Source organism: Cariama cristata, unplaced genomic scaffold, assembly GCF_000690535.1.
Source record: "Cariama cristata isolate BGI_N322 unplaced genomic scaffold, ASM69053v1 scaffold19971, whole genome shotgun sequence".
Classification (NCBI taxonomy): Eukaryota; Metazoa; Chordata; class Aves; order Cariamiformes; family Cariamidae; genus Cariama; species Cariama cristata.
In genome coordinates this window covers 36,890-55,257 of record NW_009601247.1, presented here as the reverse complement: position 1 = coordinate 55,257, position 18,368 = coordinate 36,890, and the positions used below count along the sequence as shown (strand labels likewise).

The 18,368-nt window shown below is 44.3% G+C and overlaps 1 protein-coding gene across 1 annotated transcript in view; it reads left to right on the top strand.

The window, feature by feature from the left end:
• LOC104169466 (double-stranded RNA-specific editase B2-like) overlaps window positions 1–5,985 on the top strand; it is a 44,957-nt gene extending 38,972 nt beyond the window's left edge. Inside the window, exons 6-7 of the mRNA XM_009710386.1 lie at window positions 3,261–3,439; window positions 5,809–5,985. Of these exons, the coding sequence (XP_009708688.1) occupies window positions 3,261–3,439; window positions 5,809–5,985 (356 nt within the window). The remainder of the gene's footprint in view (window positions 1–3,260; window positions 3,440–5,808) is intronic.
• The last annotated feature ends 12,383 nt before the right edge of the window (window positions 5,986–18,368 follow it).

Sequence of the window (18,368 nt, the reverse complement as noted above, 5' to 3'; positions counted from 1 at the left end):
CCCACAGAAAAATAATCAGTGAGGTTTTCCACTCACACCAATCCCAGCCAGTTGGAAATCCACTCATTTACTGGGATTACTCTTGGGTGTATTTTTTAGAAGAAAGCAAGCCCTGTGCCATTTTTAGTTACTGTTCTCTTAAGATTGAGGCCATTCTAAAGGGTATCCTGAAGAGGCATGAGGTTTCACTAGGAGATTGAGGACAATGAGAACAGATTTCAGTTCATATCCCACAATACTCAAGTTCATATTATTTGTATAAAGACTGTTCTTTTTCCTTCCAGTTTCTACAGTCTCCTATTGTACTCTTTGTTGTGTTGGTTTTAAGCAGGATGTTTTACATAAAGGAGAGAAAATGATCTAGATTATTTGGGTATTACCTTTCAAATAAAATAAGAACAATTATTTGTCAAAAGAAAAACATGAAAGAACTGTTAAAAAAAGATCAAAACAACAATCAGAGAATATATCTAGGCTCTATATTTGCATCTGTCATGAGTCTCATGTTTTTTTCTTTATAGTCTCTTCTCTTGGCATTCGGAAAATGATGTGAAAAAATCTTCTGTTTACCTAAATACATGTGCTTACATGTGATAGCTAGAAAAAGAAATCATGAAAGCCGAACCAGCACAGAGGGTTTTCCAGGCACCGGAGCAAGCTCCCGGCTCTCAGAGTAGTCCACTGACAGCAGAGGGAGGTCCCAGGCTGGGCAGGGGTGTAGAGTCCCCATCTGATGGGCACTCACAGCCTGCTCTGTCCTCCATGCAGCCTTTCCTTCTTTCCCTCTGGTCAGTGTTTTCACAACATTTTTATTTATTTAGTGGCCTGTGGCAACTTTGCACAGCAGGATGTTTGCTGTTGTGTTTTTTGGCATTCAAGTCATCTAAGCTTTTGGGTGCTATCTCGATGGAGAGTGGTGCATAGTGTCAAAGAGCTGATTTTGATCTGTTTGCCTCTTGTTCTATGTAGAGGTATTTGAATAGCACCAGAGAGCTATCTGATTTTCAAGCTCTCGGTTTATATCCTGTTGCCTAGGTGAACTGGAGTTTTAGATGCAGGCTGATCTGTTATCTTGGGGTGGGGAAAATTGAAAGAGGTATTAATACGACATGAATGTGTTTACAAATCCTGGGTGAGGTTATGACTTAGCTGTCATTTTCTTCTATACACAGTAGCAAGTTCAGTCCCAGTGACTGGGAGATAATTTCTGCAGTTCCAGTTTTGCCATCGATACAAAGCGGTTGTATCATATTATTTTTTCCCTTCAATGGCCGCCTTTCTCTCTCTATGCGTGCTCAGTTCCAGCTGGCCCTCGCAGGTCCCTCCCAGGGCAGAGGGGTCAGGAAGAGAGAGGGAGCATATCTCTCACTGACATTGCTTGCCATGCTCCAGGCAGGAGGCAGGAGCTGCCTACAGGGGCAGCGTCCCCGCCACAACTGACCCTGCACAGCCCTCTGCTTCTCCTGTGGTATCTCTGAGGGACTTACCCAGCTCAGCATCTTTAACACGGTGACGGATGCTGCATTCCCACCAGCTCCCAACTCCTCCTGTTGTGCCTGAGATCAGCAGATGGTCATGTTGTGCATCTGTTCCGAAAATTAGATACCTGAGCGAGAAGGGGCACTTTGGAAAGGAAGGGCTTTGATCTCCTCTTCTTTAATCTCCTCCTCTCTGAACAGCCTGTATCAGTACTTCTCCCTCTCTGCAAAACTTCTTTGAAACCCTTCAGCAGAAAATGCAAAGGACCTTTCTCTGTTGCCTTTCCACCCAGGAGCAATGAAAGCAGGTCCCATCAAGCTGTGCAAACCATGAGCTGTTGCTGGAGCTGCTGCTGGAGCTGCTGCAGGCAGGGGCTGAAGTGGGAGCTGCCATTTGGAAACAGAGATCCAGTCCTGGTGCTGGCCTGTGCCAGGGCATCAGTGCCAGGCACCTCCTGCCCACCAGCATGGTCCCCACCTGCCTGCTCCTCACAGTGGCTTTTGTTGTCCAGGTTTGCAGGCTAGTGACCCACACAGTAAATTAGTAGAGAGAGACTCAATGGCTGGATCCAGATGCATCATCTAATGCCCACGTTTTCCAAAATACTCAAACTGCTTCAGGTCACTCTATCTTTTCCAGCCTTGGAAGCTCCCAGTGTTGATTCTTTGCTCGCAAAAGCACTAATGAGCAGAGCAATTCAGAGCTCACTTGGCTACATTTATCCTGCACTGGAAAATAAACCAACCACTTTCTTTATTCCTCGTATTTCCCTGCAAAGACTAATCCTTCCCTGGTTTCAGGTATAAGAAACGAGAAAGCAACAGGAGTCACGGAAAGGTTGAACTACACTAAATAGTTAAGAAGAGACAGGAATTTACCTGGTTAAAAATAACTCTCTCACATACACACCCACGCTTGACCTTGCAGCCCTGATCTGCATTTGGAGCCAAGGGAGATCTCACCCATCTAGGTAGTGGACTCCAGTATGTGATTCAGATGTCCAAAATTGGCCAGGTGAATGACACAAAGGTCATGCAGTCACCCCAGGTGACTGAAAGCATCATCACTGTAGCTGTCTAAAATTAAATAAGATGCATTCCACTTAAAGATGTCCAAAATATTGCCATTAGGACACTAACTAGCTCTTGAAGAGATTGTTGCACCCATACAGGGTAGGAATCTTGCAGGCAGGCACAAGGTCAGGAGCAAGAACTTTCTGTTTAGGTCTGTGATGTCTACAAGGTCATTATTAACTTGGGACTAATAATCTCTCTGTGATGATAAAATGCATGTTTTCTATTTTCTTATCCCCCATTTATACCCCCTGTGATCTAGACTTCCCATAACAGCAAAGGCTCCAGCACTTAATAGCAGATAAATATGCTGGACCTTGGAAAGCTCACCTGGAGGAACTCATGGCAAAAGCACTTTGCTGCTTAGTTCCTTTTAAAAACCAGCTATCCCATTAAAGCCTTTCTGAAAGATTTCACTCAGCAACCATTACACTGTTGTCAATAGCACACGCTACAATCTAATGGCTTTCCTTAGGCTAACAAAAGGTTTGTCTGCAAGGTGGAAAAAGATCTATAGGAATCACTAAATTATGTCTCTCTAGGGTACTTGGCCTGGTAACATTTAACCAATGGTGACATGCACGTGCAGTGCACAACACCAGCGTGTTTCCCGAAGGATGTCTCATGTGCCACAATGACCCAACACGTGCTAGCAGCCTCTGACAATTTTGAGCACTGGATGTTACTGGTGTCCTTCTCTCCTGTCAGGGGTTAGCCACGCTGATGCTCGGCAGCCTGGAAAATCTCCCATCTTCAGTGTGAACTGGATTGTGGGGAACACCGACCTGGAGGTTATCAATGCCATGACGGGGAAGAGGAACTGCGGGAGTCCCTCACGGCTCTGCAAACACATGTTCTTCACTCGGTGGGCAAAGCTTCATGGCAAGGTGGGTCTGATGCAGTGCTGCCAGCCCTAGGTGGGCTAGTCCTTACCACAGAGTCAACCCTGTTTAGCAATGTCATGATGAAGCTGCAGCCTCCGCAGGTGTCCTGCATCCCTCCTGGTAGGGCCTGGGAGAGGACCAGGAGCTGAGAGCCTGCAGGGTCAGCAATGGGAGAGGAGAGTCCAGAGAAAGCCAAGGGCAGAAAACCAGGTGAGTTTGGAGGGGAGATGAGTATTCTGGCTGTCCTTGGTGATGGAGCCATGCTCAGATGAGCAGTCAAAACATAGGAGAGTGTTAAGTGTCCATACAAGCACAACTGGGTAATTTTTTATGCATCTCACCCCAAGCATCCCTTTGATTCTAAAGGGGAGTATTCAACTCACTAAGTTTTAGAGGTCTGAGGGAAGTATTTCTCATCACCTTGCAGGCATCTACCTCACTTCCTTATTCCACAGGGGTTTAAACTCCCAACCTAAACCACTCCCAATCTCACCCAAGTTAGCTGACTAAAGCAGGTGCTATGGATTGCCCATTCCCCTTCTCTTCTCCACTCTCCCAGATGTGCTGATTAATCCATACAATGATAGGCTGCTCCTCTCAAGGTGAGTGGCCAGGTGCTGAAGGCTCTCTGATTTCATTATACTCAGCAGCAGTACAATTTAATGGCATTAAAACTACAGGTTGTACTTAATTAAAATGGCCATCACCCCTTGACATCCCTGCTTTCTCTAGGGAAGATAGCCATGAACTCTCCTTATTTGAAATGGCACTGAAGTCAACCTGCCCTCACACTTCAGTTCCTTCCCACAGGAGACAACGTCAGGACAAATGGATGGCCAAAAACTACAGGGTGGAGCCTAGGGATGTAGGACATGTAAGAAGAAGCTTGATGTGGAATAAAGAACTTTTCCCCTCATTATTCCTGGTTCTGGAGTCACCATTTGTCCTCTTGCCTGACCCTTCAAGGAAGTGCTAGGGGAGAGAAGGACATAGATAACAAGGTGGTTAGCCAGACCTCACCACTTCCAGGAGAAGCAGCAGGGAAAACGCAAGCTGTTTCTTCATCCCACCTACTTACACTGCTAGAATCTTAATTTGCTGTAAGAAAGCTTGTTGAGAATTGTCCTGGAGTGCATGTAGAGTGGGAGAAGACAAGAACAAGAAAAAAGTATTTTATTAAGTGCCAAAACCCTTTTCCTATTGGGAAATGAGTGGAAAAGAACAAGGCAAAGTGATGGCAGGGAAGTCTGGAGCCACTTCCAGCAACGAAGTCACTCGGGAAGGCAATGGACAGGCAGGTGGGGAGGTATGAGGACAAGCATGGCAGCATCACCCTCCCTTGCTGGCTGGACCGATACACCCCCGGCCAGCGCAGCCCCATGGCGTGCTGGCACCATGAAGACCATATCAGCTCATTTCAGGCTGTGTGTTCACCTTTTCCTTTAATCTGTCTTTCAGCATCTCTCCTTTTAAGAGAGAAGGAAGAGAGTGTTGTTTGCTCACCAGGCTGTGCTTTGAGGGTGCATTTTCTTACAGTATGCTATTTCGCTGGCTTGTAAGCATTGGACTTTCACCCCTCTGCTTGCTCTAAGGCATTTTCAGTTTCTTTCATATAATGTCAGAGCCTCACTGTTGGTTCGGCACTGTTAAGATTTGGACAGGTCAGAGGAGGTTGTTTATTTAGTCCTTCTGCAAAGTGAAGTCCTTCTGCAAAGTCCTTCTGCTCACTGCCGCGTGTGTGCTCCCGGTGATGAGGGGCGGTGGACATGTGGCGTTGGCTCCCGAGGCAGCTCCCGGCAGGCAGCTCTGGGGATCCCAGCAGAGCACTCAGTTTTCCAGCACCAGCACGAACCCTGATGCCTGATTTCTGCTCTGTGTTGGGCAGGTTTCACAGTATTTCCAACAATAAGATTGAAGAAGGAAAAGGGGGGAGTGTGGGATTCTTGTGCCTCTTGGCATTACTTGGAAGCACTGAGCTGCTCTGCTTCCCAGGCTAAACTGAGCGCATTCTTTAAAGATCCCCAGAAAGGATTTTTCCCTTTTTTGTCACTAAAAATCATCTTAACTGAAAAGTAAGGTTTTGCCTTTGTAAAACACACCAAGATTTGCTACTGCCTATGCCCACTCCAAGGCAAAGTTGTTTACCCTGTTCCTCTCCGCGATGGCTCAAACCCATGCCACAGGCATTTATTGCTTCCCTGGTTTTTTGTTGTTAAACCAAAAGCAAGCACACAAAGCACAGTGATTGTTGCTTATGAAATGTAGACAGGAAGATTATACAGCTACTGAGGCCTCCTGTTTCTTTTGGCTCATCGGTTGATTTTTTTATTTTTCTTTTATTTTTTTCCCCTTCCCTGATTTTTGTTCTACAGCTGAGCACACGAATACCAAGCCATGGAGACATGCCGTCAGTGTACAGCGAGGCAAAACTGGTGGCTCAGACATACCAGTCTGTCAAGCAGCAGCTGTTTAAAGCATTTCAGAAAGCCGGTCTGGGCACCTGGGTGAAGAAACCCCCAGAGCAAGATCAGTTCCTACTAACTGTATAAATCACTTGACACCTTTGCTACATGACTGGATCAAATCAGCTGGAGAGAAGGCTAGGCAGGATGCGTGAGCTGAGAGAATTGAAGCAGTTTGAGATTTAATAGCAACCTCCATGGGAATATTTGCTTTTAATTCTGTATTGGAATTACGTAAATAGAAATGTGCTGATGCACTGAACTCAACTTTAGAAAACTGCTTTTATCCCAGGAATATACCTGCCCAAATTGTAATGCCACCCCCACAAACATTTTGCTTTTCATTGTTTATTGCTGTTGGCTATTACTGATTTGAGGTGTTAGCGGGACACCTGTCTGATCCAAAATAGGCTTTGTTTTCCCTCACACAATCAGTGCAAGAGTCATCACTGAATAATGGAAAATAGTGAGCAAAGATGGAAGTACCCCAGGCACATGGTGTGACAGCAGGTCTCAGAGCATCCATAATAATCCACAAAAAAGGTGTCTAACCTCTATGCAAAAATCATCCTGTTAGCTGCCTAAATCTGTGAGAAAGAATTTGAGCCTCAAAGATATGCAGCATTTTCAAGCTCTGTTTTCCACTGCTGGCTCTAAGCACAAACCTGGGCGTCGGGATTCCTTTGGTTTTTACACTTATTCCCTCTGACGCCTTGGACAAACCACTTCCCACCAAATCTTCAAATCTGGCCACAAGTTTTGCACACTGCAAATTTTAATTATGCAGGCCCAGTTGATCACACATGCCCTCTAGACACCAGCTGGGATGCAGGTGCTTGTCAAGAGGGTGATTCAACCCTGCGTTGCCTGTGGGGGTGCACAGCTCTGCAGGGGCTGCCAGCGAAGACCAATGTGACGATGCTCCTAGCTCTGGAGCTTCAGGTAGCTGCCTAAAATCAGGCAGGCTGGAACCAGGACCCAGAGCCTCAGATTTCCAAGCTTCTGATGACCCACAGCTCTAATTAAGCGGGTGTGAGCTCAGGATGCTCCACACATCCGAAAAAACACCAGGTTGGGTAGCCACAACTAAGACATCCCAAACAAGAGAGCACATTTGACACTTGGGTCTTTCCTGCCTCGGCTTCTCCACCTGTCAAATGGGGATAATAATACTTACCCACTTCACATCTAAGGAACTTGGCAGGATCAAAGTGCTGTGGTCATATGCAGCAGTGTAAGCCAGATTCTGTCACTGTTACTTGCAGTGAGTTTCACCTCCCCACATAGTCCAATTGATGTAAGTGCAGCAGATGCAACTACTGGCTTGGGTAAGGTCTTACTCAATGTAAGAGTTTTCAGATTCTAGCTCTGTGTAAATGCCAAGTATTGCTGTTATTCATGTTCATCTGCAGCCTGAAAAGCAGGTGGGGTTTTTCAGTTAGGAGACGAGTAGCACCCATCAGTTAAATATTTTCTTCGTAAATGTGGCTGGGTGTGGTATAATCTCATCTTTGAACCATCTCAAAGTTCATCAGAATGCAGAAGACACAGTCATGGGAGAACTGATCTTTGATAGTCCCACTGCAGAACCAACTTTCAAACGCCCTGTACATTTCTTTCAGTTTTTGGATTTTTAAATAACAGGATTTGCGGGTATATAACTACTGTTTTCTTTTTATTCCTGTGATTCTCTTTAAATCTGTATATAACACGCTGCTACTGATTTGTGATAATTGTCTTGGTATTTTCTCAGAACTGTCAAGCTGAGTTATTTTTCAAACAACACAAGGCTCATATTTTTCCATGTAATTTCCTTTACACGGGAAACTCTTCCTATCAATAAAGATAGATGCTCTTTGTATAGGGTTTATCATGTTTGGAGAGCCATATACAGTAAATACATTGTTTATTGATGCCCACAATAGAATAGGTACAGTATTTTGATGAGATTTTATTTTTAGATTATAAACTACAAGATGTATCTATAGTGTCTTGTATAAAAACAATTGTGATAAACTAGAATTTTTAAATTAGATAAAACAAAGCTCTCCCCTTCCAGAAACCTTTTCAGCAAAGTAACACATTCCATATTAACTACCAAAAATATTTAACAAAAAGTAGGGTAGAAATAGTTTAAAAAAAAAAAAAAAAAAAACACACAACAAAAACAAACAAAAGCCTGAGATGTTTCAATAATGGAAACATTTTGTGATAACCACTTTGTCAGTACTTTGACCACTTTGTCAGCTCTTCTGGTTAATATTCAGAATATTTTTGGCACCTTCTGGAGCTTCATGGTACCTCCACACGGTCCCGTCCTCTAACAAACACAGCTGTCACTGGTGCAGACCTCCAGTGTGATCTGGGCAGCAAAGGTGCCCAGAGGGGCAGTGGGAGGGCAGGGGCTCAGGGCCATGACTGGAGGTGACACTGGCAGCGGTGGTCCCAGGGGCTCCGCCTGCTCCCACTGAGGGAGAGAAACCACAGGGCAACTAGATGAGAGCAAGGTTTCTCATGTGGAGATCCACAAGGCAGGAGGAAGCAATGTCTTCTACTTTTCCTTTCCAAGTTAGTCTTTATCTAGCATACAAGAGACCTCGACGGCTTCTCCTTACATCTGCCTGCCCTCATCTATCCTCCTCCAGCCCTGGCATGACATCAGCTTAACTAATGCATATAGCTCCACAGGCTGGTGTTGCAGCTACTGTGACAACAAAACACCGTGCCTGGTTATTTTTAAGGACAAAAAGAAAAATGTGGTGGGATTGAATTATCCTTTGTTGCAAGAAATATATAAATGCAATCCTGGATTCAGCTGCCAGAACGAATTTAGTAGTAGGGACCAAACAGAGTCCCCACTGCAAGTGGGCATCAGCTGATCTCATTGAAGGCGATGGAATTGCACCTGCTTGCACTAGGGTTGAATATGACCTTAAATGTCTACTTCTTCTCATTATGTGCAGCGGTAGAGTGTGATGGGACCACATCCCAGAAGCACACGTGACCTACACGCAGCATTTCCTGAAGCAAAGGAGAAATTGCTCAGTAGTAATTCTTTAGTGAAGATTCTGTACATAACACGCATGAGTGAATGGCAATACTGTACTAATGGATGTACATTTGTAATATTTGTAAAAAAAAAGAAACAAAAAAGACAACAAAAGAAAACAAATCTGAATTTACATATGTGAATTTGCTGCTAAGTTCTGTAAATTGCACTTCAGTGATACCTGATAAGTGAATGTTTCTGTTAAGTGAATAAAATGCCAAGTAAAATTGTTCTTTCATTGTTTGTTGACCGTTTTTCACTGTGGCTTAGCAATCACTTTGAATGTGCTCTAAAATGCTAGTACGTATTTTTACACACACCTACTGTAGATCTAAAGACAACATGTTCTTACTCAGTTTGGATTTGGTGCATTGTAGGAATCACATATTTATATTGAAAGAGAGATATGCCCACTCATGTAGAAGAAGCCATACAGGGACAGTGTCTTATCCTGGAAGAAGAGTGAACAGGGTCCATTTCCAATTTGATCCCTCCAGGTTACTCTCAAAGATCTTTCTTAATAAAAATAAAATACGTTTTTGCAAACTCACACTGCATGGGATTTGCTGTATAAAGCTACTTAAGAAAACTAAAGAGATGAACAAAAGGTCAGTACGTCTCTGCAGCTTTCTTCTTCATTGGTGGAGTGGCCTTCGTTTATTCTTACTTTAAATTATTAGTATTCAGCTACAGCAGACTAAAGTCACACTGGGCCCAAATGACACCATCCACACAAAGGTTTAACATGCATTATTGTATGAGCATCACCTGTTGCCTTCAGATGATTTTCCTCAGCCAGTCCTCATAGAGAACACTGGTGTCACCAAAGCTTCCAAAGCCTTTCAGAAGCATCCACTGTTGAAGTATAAATACACTAACAGTGAAAATTGTCTAGAAAGAGATTTCCCTGGACAACTCCTTGTGAAGATTTGGTTCTAAGATGAAATTGAGCCTGACAGCTCACAGAGAGCCTCACCAGCTCGCTGGCCTCACAGCTCTTTGCTTGCTTGTGTTGAAGAAGTCAGTGCCAGACCCACACAGACCATCCCACAGGTTTCATTCCCCAGCATAGCAGGGCAGGGGCTATGCATAGCTTTATTTACAAGCTAAGACTTTGCTGTAGTTGCATTTCCTTAGCTTGGATCTATGTCATTAGGTATTTGGGTGGGACAAGGAGGAGGTGGGGGGGGGAGAAGAAGGCATTTGCAATGTGAAGTTGTCTGTGTGGAAAAAAAGTCACTGTGAGCTGACCCAATTCTGCCTCCCACGGTTGATTTTTGCCTTGGCTAATAAAAGCAACAGAGTCTCAGTATTTGTAAATCTCGAAGTGTATTTGCACACATAAATTTTACTGCTTTAACTGGATACAGGTAAAGCAAACCCCGTAGTCCCACCCTCGCCACACTCTCAGTCACAGCATTACTTCTCTACCAGTAAAAATGGTGATGGCAGTGAAACGCTGTCCTAAACAGAAAGCAGAGAAGTTACACCAGCAGAACGGCAGTTTGTGCCGCTATCCACCCTCCAGGTGATGAGCTTATCATTATTTTGGTATTAAAAAGTGTAAACGCCCAAAATCTTAACTTGGCGAAAGCCGTGCATAGCATCACAGAGGGGCTCTGGAGACCAGCCCCGGTACTGATGCAGGGAACAAGCACAGCTTTGGCCATGAAGGGCAAAGGGTGGAGGTGAGGAGGTCCCTACGGGGGCTTCCCAGCAGCCTGGCAGCCCCTCAGCCCACTCCTGGGCAGTTTGGCCACGGCTGAGTTCACAGCAGGAGGCTCCCAGCCTGTTTTCTCCTCCAAAAGTAGCTGCTACTGCCCAACCATGGCAGAAACCGTGACACGATTTGGCTGCCAAAAACAACTACAAAGCAGTCATTAGGGTAAATTGTATGGATGGATTCTGTGTTTAATCTCATTAAGTTTAAAGGCTAAATACCAGAACTGCGTTTAAAACTTTACAAGCGTACACCCCAGCATCGTCAGGCACAGTTATTTCTTTTCCAAGTGTATATTGGAAAAACAACAGCATAAAACATGAACAAGCTGATATATCGACTAATAGAGGGCTTCAGAGAAGTGCCTGTTTCTCAAATAAAATAAATAAATCCCTCTATTCCAGTTAAACCTTGATAGCCATGCTTGTGTGTTGAAGAATGAAATAGCAATTTAAGAGCTTTTTAAGCCTTTTGATTCACTACTGTTGTGCCTACTTTCCAGCCCTAAGACCTGATTACTTTGGCTGGTTTCAGCTTGATCCTGTGGATACACCAGTTTAGCTGGAAATCTGGGTGAAGTCAGAGAAAATCTGAGACTTTTTAAGGGTAGTGACAGTCTGTTTGGATGCAAAAAAAAAAAAATCAAACCCAAAACAACACAAAGACATACAAGCACATGCACACACATAGACACATGTGTGATTTCTTAGAACTTGAAGGCTTCCTGAATAAATAATGTGGCCTTGAAGAAAGGGGATTAATAATCTTTACCTTTTCAGCAATGAAATAGTTCTGCTCAAATGCTTCATTCAATCTGGCTTTCCTCGTAATTAAATCCTCTATTAGAGAAGTTTATGTTCTATTTTATCAACTTCCTTTGCAATACAGAATTACTTCCACTAGACCATTAAAGTCTTGTTCTGCTGTGGAGAGGAAAAGGTCCCATTCATTCTCCTCTGGCCCTGAACAGATGCCTTTACAGCCTATAGTGCCCTGAAACGATCCAAGCCAAGAGGAGACAGCTCCTTGCTTAACACCTAACGCTACCAAAACAACCTCCCCCAAAGGAAAATAAAGATATGAAGAATGGTACATACTGTTTGGTCTGACCAGTCCCTCTGATGGACTAACTGGTGCCTACCCCTCCTTCTCTTGTGACCCCAAAGCCATGCTTAGGCATTAGCACAGGCTGTATTTGACGTAGCATGAAGGAGGTGGTTTAGCTGCAGTACTTTTCCCTCCAAGCACCATCAGCCTAACTACACCCGGCTTTGCCTTCCACAGCACACTCTTTGCTACAGATTGCTTTTATTTCATTTGATTTTAACAAGTAAATTAAGTTGTTTATTCATTTAAGAGTGTTAACTGTTAAATATATAACAGGACACATATTTACTGTGGATTCTACAGTAAATCGTTTTTTCTGAAGCAAATTGCTTGTTCACATCCTTGTCTCAGTGGTAAAAGAAAGCATTTTCAGGAGTAACAACAGGTGCCAGCATCCCCTTGACAACCCAGGCTCCTAAAATCCTGACCATCACACAGAACAATGGGACTTGAAATCCTAAATCTCAGGTTTCAGTAGGAAGTGAGGTGATATTCGAAAGGCACTTGTTAACCTATCTCCCATTGTCAACACCCCACATTGTTGGGTACCAAACCCCTGCTCAGCCTCTGGCATTAAATGACCTCTAGAGCCTACACCTCTTCTTCTGGGCATGCCTTGTCTTGGCTGCCTGGTGTGTGGCCTGGTGCTGATCCCCACCATGCTTTGACCTGTCCAGATTCATGAACTACACCTACACATTCTACTTGTGGTCCTCTCAAAGCCTCTACAAAACCGCATCCCAGCAAAACAGGAGGGTCCTTTTCCATTGAGTAACTCAACTGATAAACCTCTCAGGCTGCTGTCTAAAGGGACAGGCAGGTATCATGATCACCAGAGAGTCAGGCATTCAAGAAGAAAGGTATGGAGAGGATGTGTCTCACATTTACATCATTTTACAATATACAGAAGCAGCTAAATTATTTGTTATTATAATTTAATAACCTTTTGGCATGAGAAAGAATGAAAAAGACTTGATAACATAGCTGGTTTGGGGATACTTACCTGAGAAAGGAGCAGATCTGAGTACTTGTCTGTTTTACCATCTGAAGTGAGGAAGAGATGAACAGGTGAAGACCTCTAGATGGAGGAGCTCCTGCCCTCCGTTCAAGGACCATCTTCACCTTAACCACTTCATCCACCCAGAGGACAGCTGTTTAGTTTAAATCCATTTTCTAAGCTTCCTGGATTAAAAAAAAAAGGTGGCTCCATAAGGTGATTCAAGCCACTTAATGCAGTGTCTAAGAGGCGTGGAGAACTCTCCCTCTCAAGGGTCTGGCCTCTCCCCACCGACGGGAGAGTGAATCTGGACTCCTGCATTCAGAGGACGGCGCATGGGGAGGCGACTCCCAGCCAACGAGTCTGCAAGCCACAGGACTTTCTGTTTCTCCATTTTAAAAACCAGTAACTATTCCTTGTCACAGGGAGCTGGCTTTTGAGTATTAATTCTATCAGAGGCTGCAAGAAAAGAATACAGTACATACCTATATGAAACAGATCAATCTGCTTTTAAAGTTAAGTGTGGACATTTTCAAATTCTGGAAAGAAGGCATTCCAGTCACAACTTTTGATGGCTGACTAAATTAACATATGCTGTACATATTTAGAAGGTTGGTGAGGGATTTTATTCTTAACAGAACTTTGCTGCCATTGAAATCATTGAAAGGGTCATTACTGGCAGCATGCAACAGGGTTAGGTTGATGCCAAATTCACGTTTCAACTTGAGAACTAATTCCATATGAACCTTTTTTTTGTGCCAAAACTTGGTTCCTAGCCCTGACATATCTGTAATCACTGGAAAACCAACACCATCCATCACTGCCCTCTGAGACTTTGCATTAGAATTTCCTTGTCGTTGCTCAGCGTTTCCCAGATCTATTTTTTTCCTGTCTGACCCAGTAACTCTTTGACCCTGTGAAAATACATTTGAAGAATCTTTCTCATTATTTGAAAAATCTGCTGTACAAGTTCAGCTCTGTTTTCTGTGTGTGGCTTTCCTAAAATATTCTTTTATCTTCTTGTTTGGTTACTTAAGGGGAGAGGCAGAGATGAGAAGTAGCTAAGTTGTACATCTGTCTTATTGCCTACCGGTCTCTTTTGAAGAACTGTGGTAAAAGTGAAGACTGAGTCATTCTGAAATTAACCCCTTTTTCACTCAAGGGGTAATGAGGAGATCACTCTATCCCAAAAGTGTTAGTGAAATGTACAAAAAAAAAACTTTTGGTTGACTACACTGTGGGATTGTCCAACTAAGGTAAAACTCTGTCACCTTAATGCAAATCTATTGACTTCAAAGGACTCAGACTAGTGTAACTGAGCAGAATTCAGTTTATGAAGGGAATAGGGGGGTTAAGGTCGCATGAAAAAGGTACATGAAAACACTTCATCATTCCCTCTCCTTGCACTTTCACGGTGCAACTCAATGATTTGCACCACTGAGCACCGAAGCAGCCTGCTAGTGTCTCTGGACAAGGCTGGCTGAAGATTACGCTGTGAAATGACATTAAACTGGTGAAGCATTTTAGTGCTTATGGGATTGGCCAGCAAGTGCCATACTTTACTCCAGCTGCTAATTTCTCTCCTCCTTTGTCATCCTTCCTCCAGTTTTCATGGGGGAAAAGCTCTACTCAGCCATTGCAGGTGAGATTAGAGAGACCTTCATGGGAAGATGGAAAGGACAATTTACTGTGGGCCCCCACATATCACAGCAGTTCAGTACTTTTGGCCCAGGATCAGGTCCATAATGTCATTTTAAGTTTCCATAAACATGGTCAGTTTCTGCTGCTGTGTCTGTCTCCTTGCCAATTCTTACTACAAATTTCCCTGACAGAAAGCTACACAATCATGTCCCAAACCAACTGTTTTCAGTGTCATAGTGCCACTGAGGTCAGTCACTTTTGGGTTGCCCTGCCAGCACTGCTGAGTACCGGCTGCTAATACAGATAAATGTAAAACAACACATGGAGAAACAGTAAACCAAACTAAAAATATATCTTAAATGAAGTAACTCTCTCCATCTTTTACAGGGAGATTTGCAATAGTTTCTGACTTCACTGTTATTATTATTATTATGACTATTATATTATTCCTGGCTGAATAATTTGACAGTCTTTCCACCCTCTAACCTCTATTTTTTTACTGCTAGAGGGGTCCTAAGCCACATAGGGCCAAGTTGCTGCAGAGATGCTGGGTGTGGAAATTACCTGGGTTATCCCATGCTTCTTGTCTTGTGCCTGCAGCGGCTGGAGAGCTGCGTGTGGTCCTTTCCCCTCCCCCAGCCCTGGGTGTCTGCTCCCCCCACCTGCAACAGGGCTGTAGGAGCCTCCGTCAGAGGTGATTAATGTCTTATTGCCACCAATGATAAGATAGATCATGCTTATGAGTCATACTGGCCTTTAGTATCTGCCAGCCAGAGAAAAGCAAACTGCATTAATTTATATTCATTAAAATAAATTAACAGACTAGAGCCCTTCAGTCCTTCGCATCCTTCTCCCCGAGCACTGGCAGCAGCAGCCTGCACTGGGGGAATGGCAGGAGGTGCCCAGGAAAAGCGAGCAAAGAAACCAGCCACCTCTTGCTCAGTGGGGCTGGCCTTTGGTTTGCTTTCCAAAAAAAAAAAACCCTCAGTGTACCCAAGGAGCTGCTGCAGCCCATGGGCTGGTAGCTTTGACATATATATATGTTTGTGTGTGTGTGTGTACACACATTTTTATATATATTTGCTTAAGGACTCCATCCTACATGCTGAACCAGGACATTGGTGCTTAATGACCTGTCAACTGGCCAGTGTCTCCCCTACCAAAAAAAGGGGGGTATGGGGCTGTATGTTCTGCTGTTTAAGTCGTAGTTTTACTCACATTTAATCCAGGACTGCTTCTGAAAAAAACCATTGCTCCCTGTGTCATTCCCTGTCATGTGCCTGGTGCTGGAGTCCAGGCAGGTGTCCCAGTGATGCAGAGCAGGAAAGCTGATCCTGCTGCAAACCTGGTAACCTTTCTTTCTCTTTTTTAGCCTGAGATACTATTTCAGAGTAGGTCCAAGTGCTCGATCTGGTTCACCACAGCACCACACATGTACCTGTGCCAACACGGTGCAGGGGGCAATAAGGAAGGCAGGTGAAGGGACCACTCTGCACCATGACAGTGATGGTGATGCTGCAAATGCAGGTCCCTTACACCCTTACATCTATAATCAGACCATGACCCCTCACCTCCCCGTGAAAACATATAACTGAAAAGAGCTTACAAATAACACTGGAAAAACATGTGTTCACTTGTGCAATCTTTGTATTTGTTAGAGCTCCCCACTGGAGAAACTGCTGTTCTCCTCATGTCATTATTTCCCTTCCTTGGAAAGGACTTTTTGTATGTCTAAATACTTTGTGCGATGAGAGGACCATTTGCAGAGTAAGAGATGCTAATGTATTGGGAGAAGCTGCAAAGTCTGCAAATCGCAGCCCATCAGCAGCCTGTAAAGCATTCACCAAGGACACAGTGCAGGGGGTTATTTATGTTAACATGTGGGTGGGGGTTTCTTGCTGCCTATTCTCACTGAAATGTAGTGGAGTGGTTCTTCAGATAGGCACCATGACATGAGCACCTGTATTTAATACATTTGTGGAACTGGAGAATTGTGTGTATTCATGGAGGTGGCCACTTAATGTATTTTGGTTCTTTTCAAGGTTTCCCACCTCTCAGCATCACTCACTGCCTGCTCCCCTCCTGCTGCCCTCCACAAAGCTGGAGCATGCATACGCTGTGAGGAAGGATGAGTGATTTATGACCCAGGAGAAAGCAGGACGCAAAGCAAGGCCTATTCCCACATGCTCTTTCCAGGCTTCAGGAAAGTCATGTGAACCTCCCTTTTCCTCCATGTGGACAATAAACACTGAACTATTGTTGAAATCTCTTTATGAATGCTCTAGGGCTAAAATTGTAAGGGTTAGACTGGCAAACAGAAAACCGTTTTTTTCCCCACACCTGAAGTCAATACCTGCTGTTAATCAATCAAATCAAAAACTGAGCCAATCTTCTCTACCTCTGTCTGTGTACATTCCCGAAGGGCATAGCCACATTCCCGAAGGGCATAGTCACACTATCTAGGTTCAGCCAACCTCACTGCTTGCTGCCCCAAAAAGAGGAGATCCCCTTTTCTGCTTCCCCTTTCCTTCCTTTCCTTCCTCCTGCCTGCACCTCCCGCTCCCTCTCTGCCATCATCCCAAATGCCTTCAAATCACTAAATGGGCAGAAAACTCACACAGCAAAAAATAAGATTAATATCTCAGGTGTGAGCGGAGCAGGGGCAGCGGAGAGGGATGGGGATGGGGACACAGAAAGGGGATTTTGCTTCTCTGTGGGAAAGAGGCATTAGCTCTGCAGCCTCATCCTTAAGTCTAGTTTCTGCCTTTTTTCCCCCATCTTGCAATACTGCCTGTCTCTATCTTTCTTCACTGCCTCCAAGTGCACTGGAGCTGTCCTGGGGCTTCTCCAGCCCCGGGGGGGAACTGCAAGTTCGTAGGGATGCTCAGTCAGCACAGCGATGCCTCTGCCTTGGCAGCAGCGTCAGGCTCCAGGGAAAGGGGGAAGTCAGCTGAAATACCAGGAATTCCCAGCCCCAATAATAAATGACCAGCTGCGGCATCTGCAGGGATGCTGACAAGACAGGACCAGGCTTTTGGAAATGCTGATCTCTGCATACAAGATGGTGTGTGAAACAAGTGACAGGAGGACCAACCTCACAGCCCTTCCTGCCCCTTCCAGCTCCCTTCCCACTCCACTGAATGTACCACAGTTTTTCTAGGGCATTTCTTGAAGATTTTATCCCTAAAAATATCCCTAAGGTATTTATCTTATCCCTAAAAATAGATTTTTATACATAGGCAAGGTATTTATTGTTCATAGTAGACATATTAGCTGTAGTACATCTAATCCATCCCCTGTCCTTACCAGAGTAGTGAATGGCACACAATTTTAATGCTGACCCCTTACTGATGGGAAACTGAGGCACAGAGTGCCAAGGTGGCCATGGCAAAGTCCTGCAGGTGAGAAGGGCCTCTGCCAGGCCATGCACCCTTTGGGCAAACACCTTGATCCTCCGTGAGCCTTCCAACCCTCCCAGCGTGGAGCCTGGCAAGGGGAAAGTCTCTGCCCTAGGGAGCCAGAGATGGTGGGCAATGCTCCTGTGCTGTGGGAGTATCATAATTTCTTTAATTGCCCTCAGGAATTGATTGCCTGGGAAGGCTGGGGAATCTTGTTCTTGCAGGATCTTGAATGTTGCAGGACTTTCAGCGTAACCTAAACAAAAACCTCTGAGGAGCACAACGCATGTGTCTGACTCGGTTCAGTGGTGAGACCACCTTGGATCATTTGAACTGGTACCCTAAGTCACCTGATCTAGAGCACCAAAATGTTTCCTTTCAATACAAATTATCTGTGAAAGAAAAAAAGGATAGCAGCTAGCCAGAAATTGTTTGAAATAAACCACATTAAAATATATTATGGAATATTTAAATGTGAAATCTATTAATATGTCGTATCTTGTTATGCTGTGCAAGTGATAGCCATAGACATTAGTAACGTGTATTATCAACATGTAT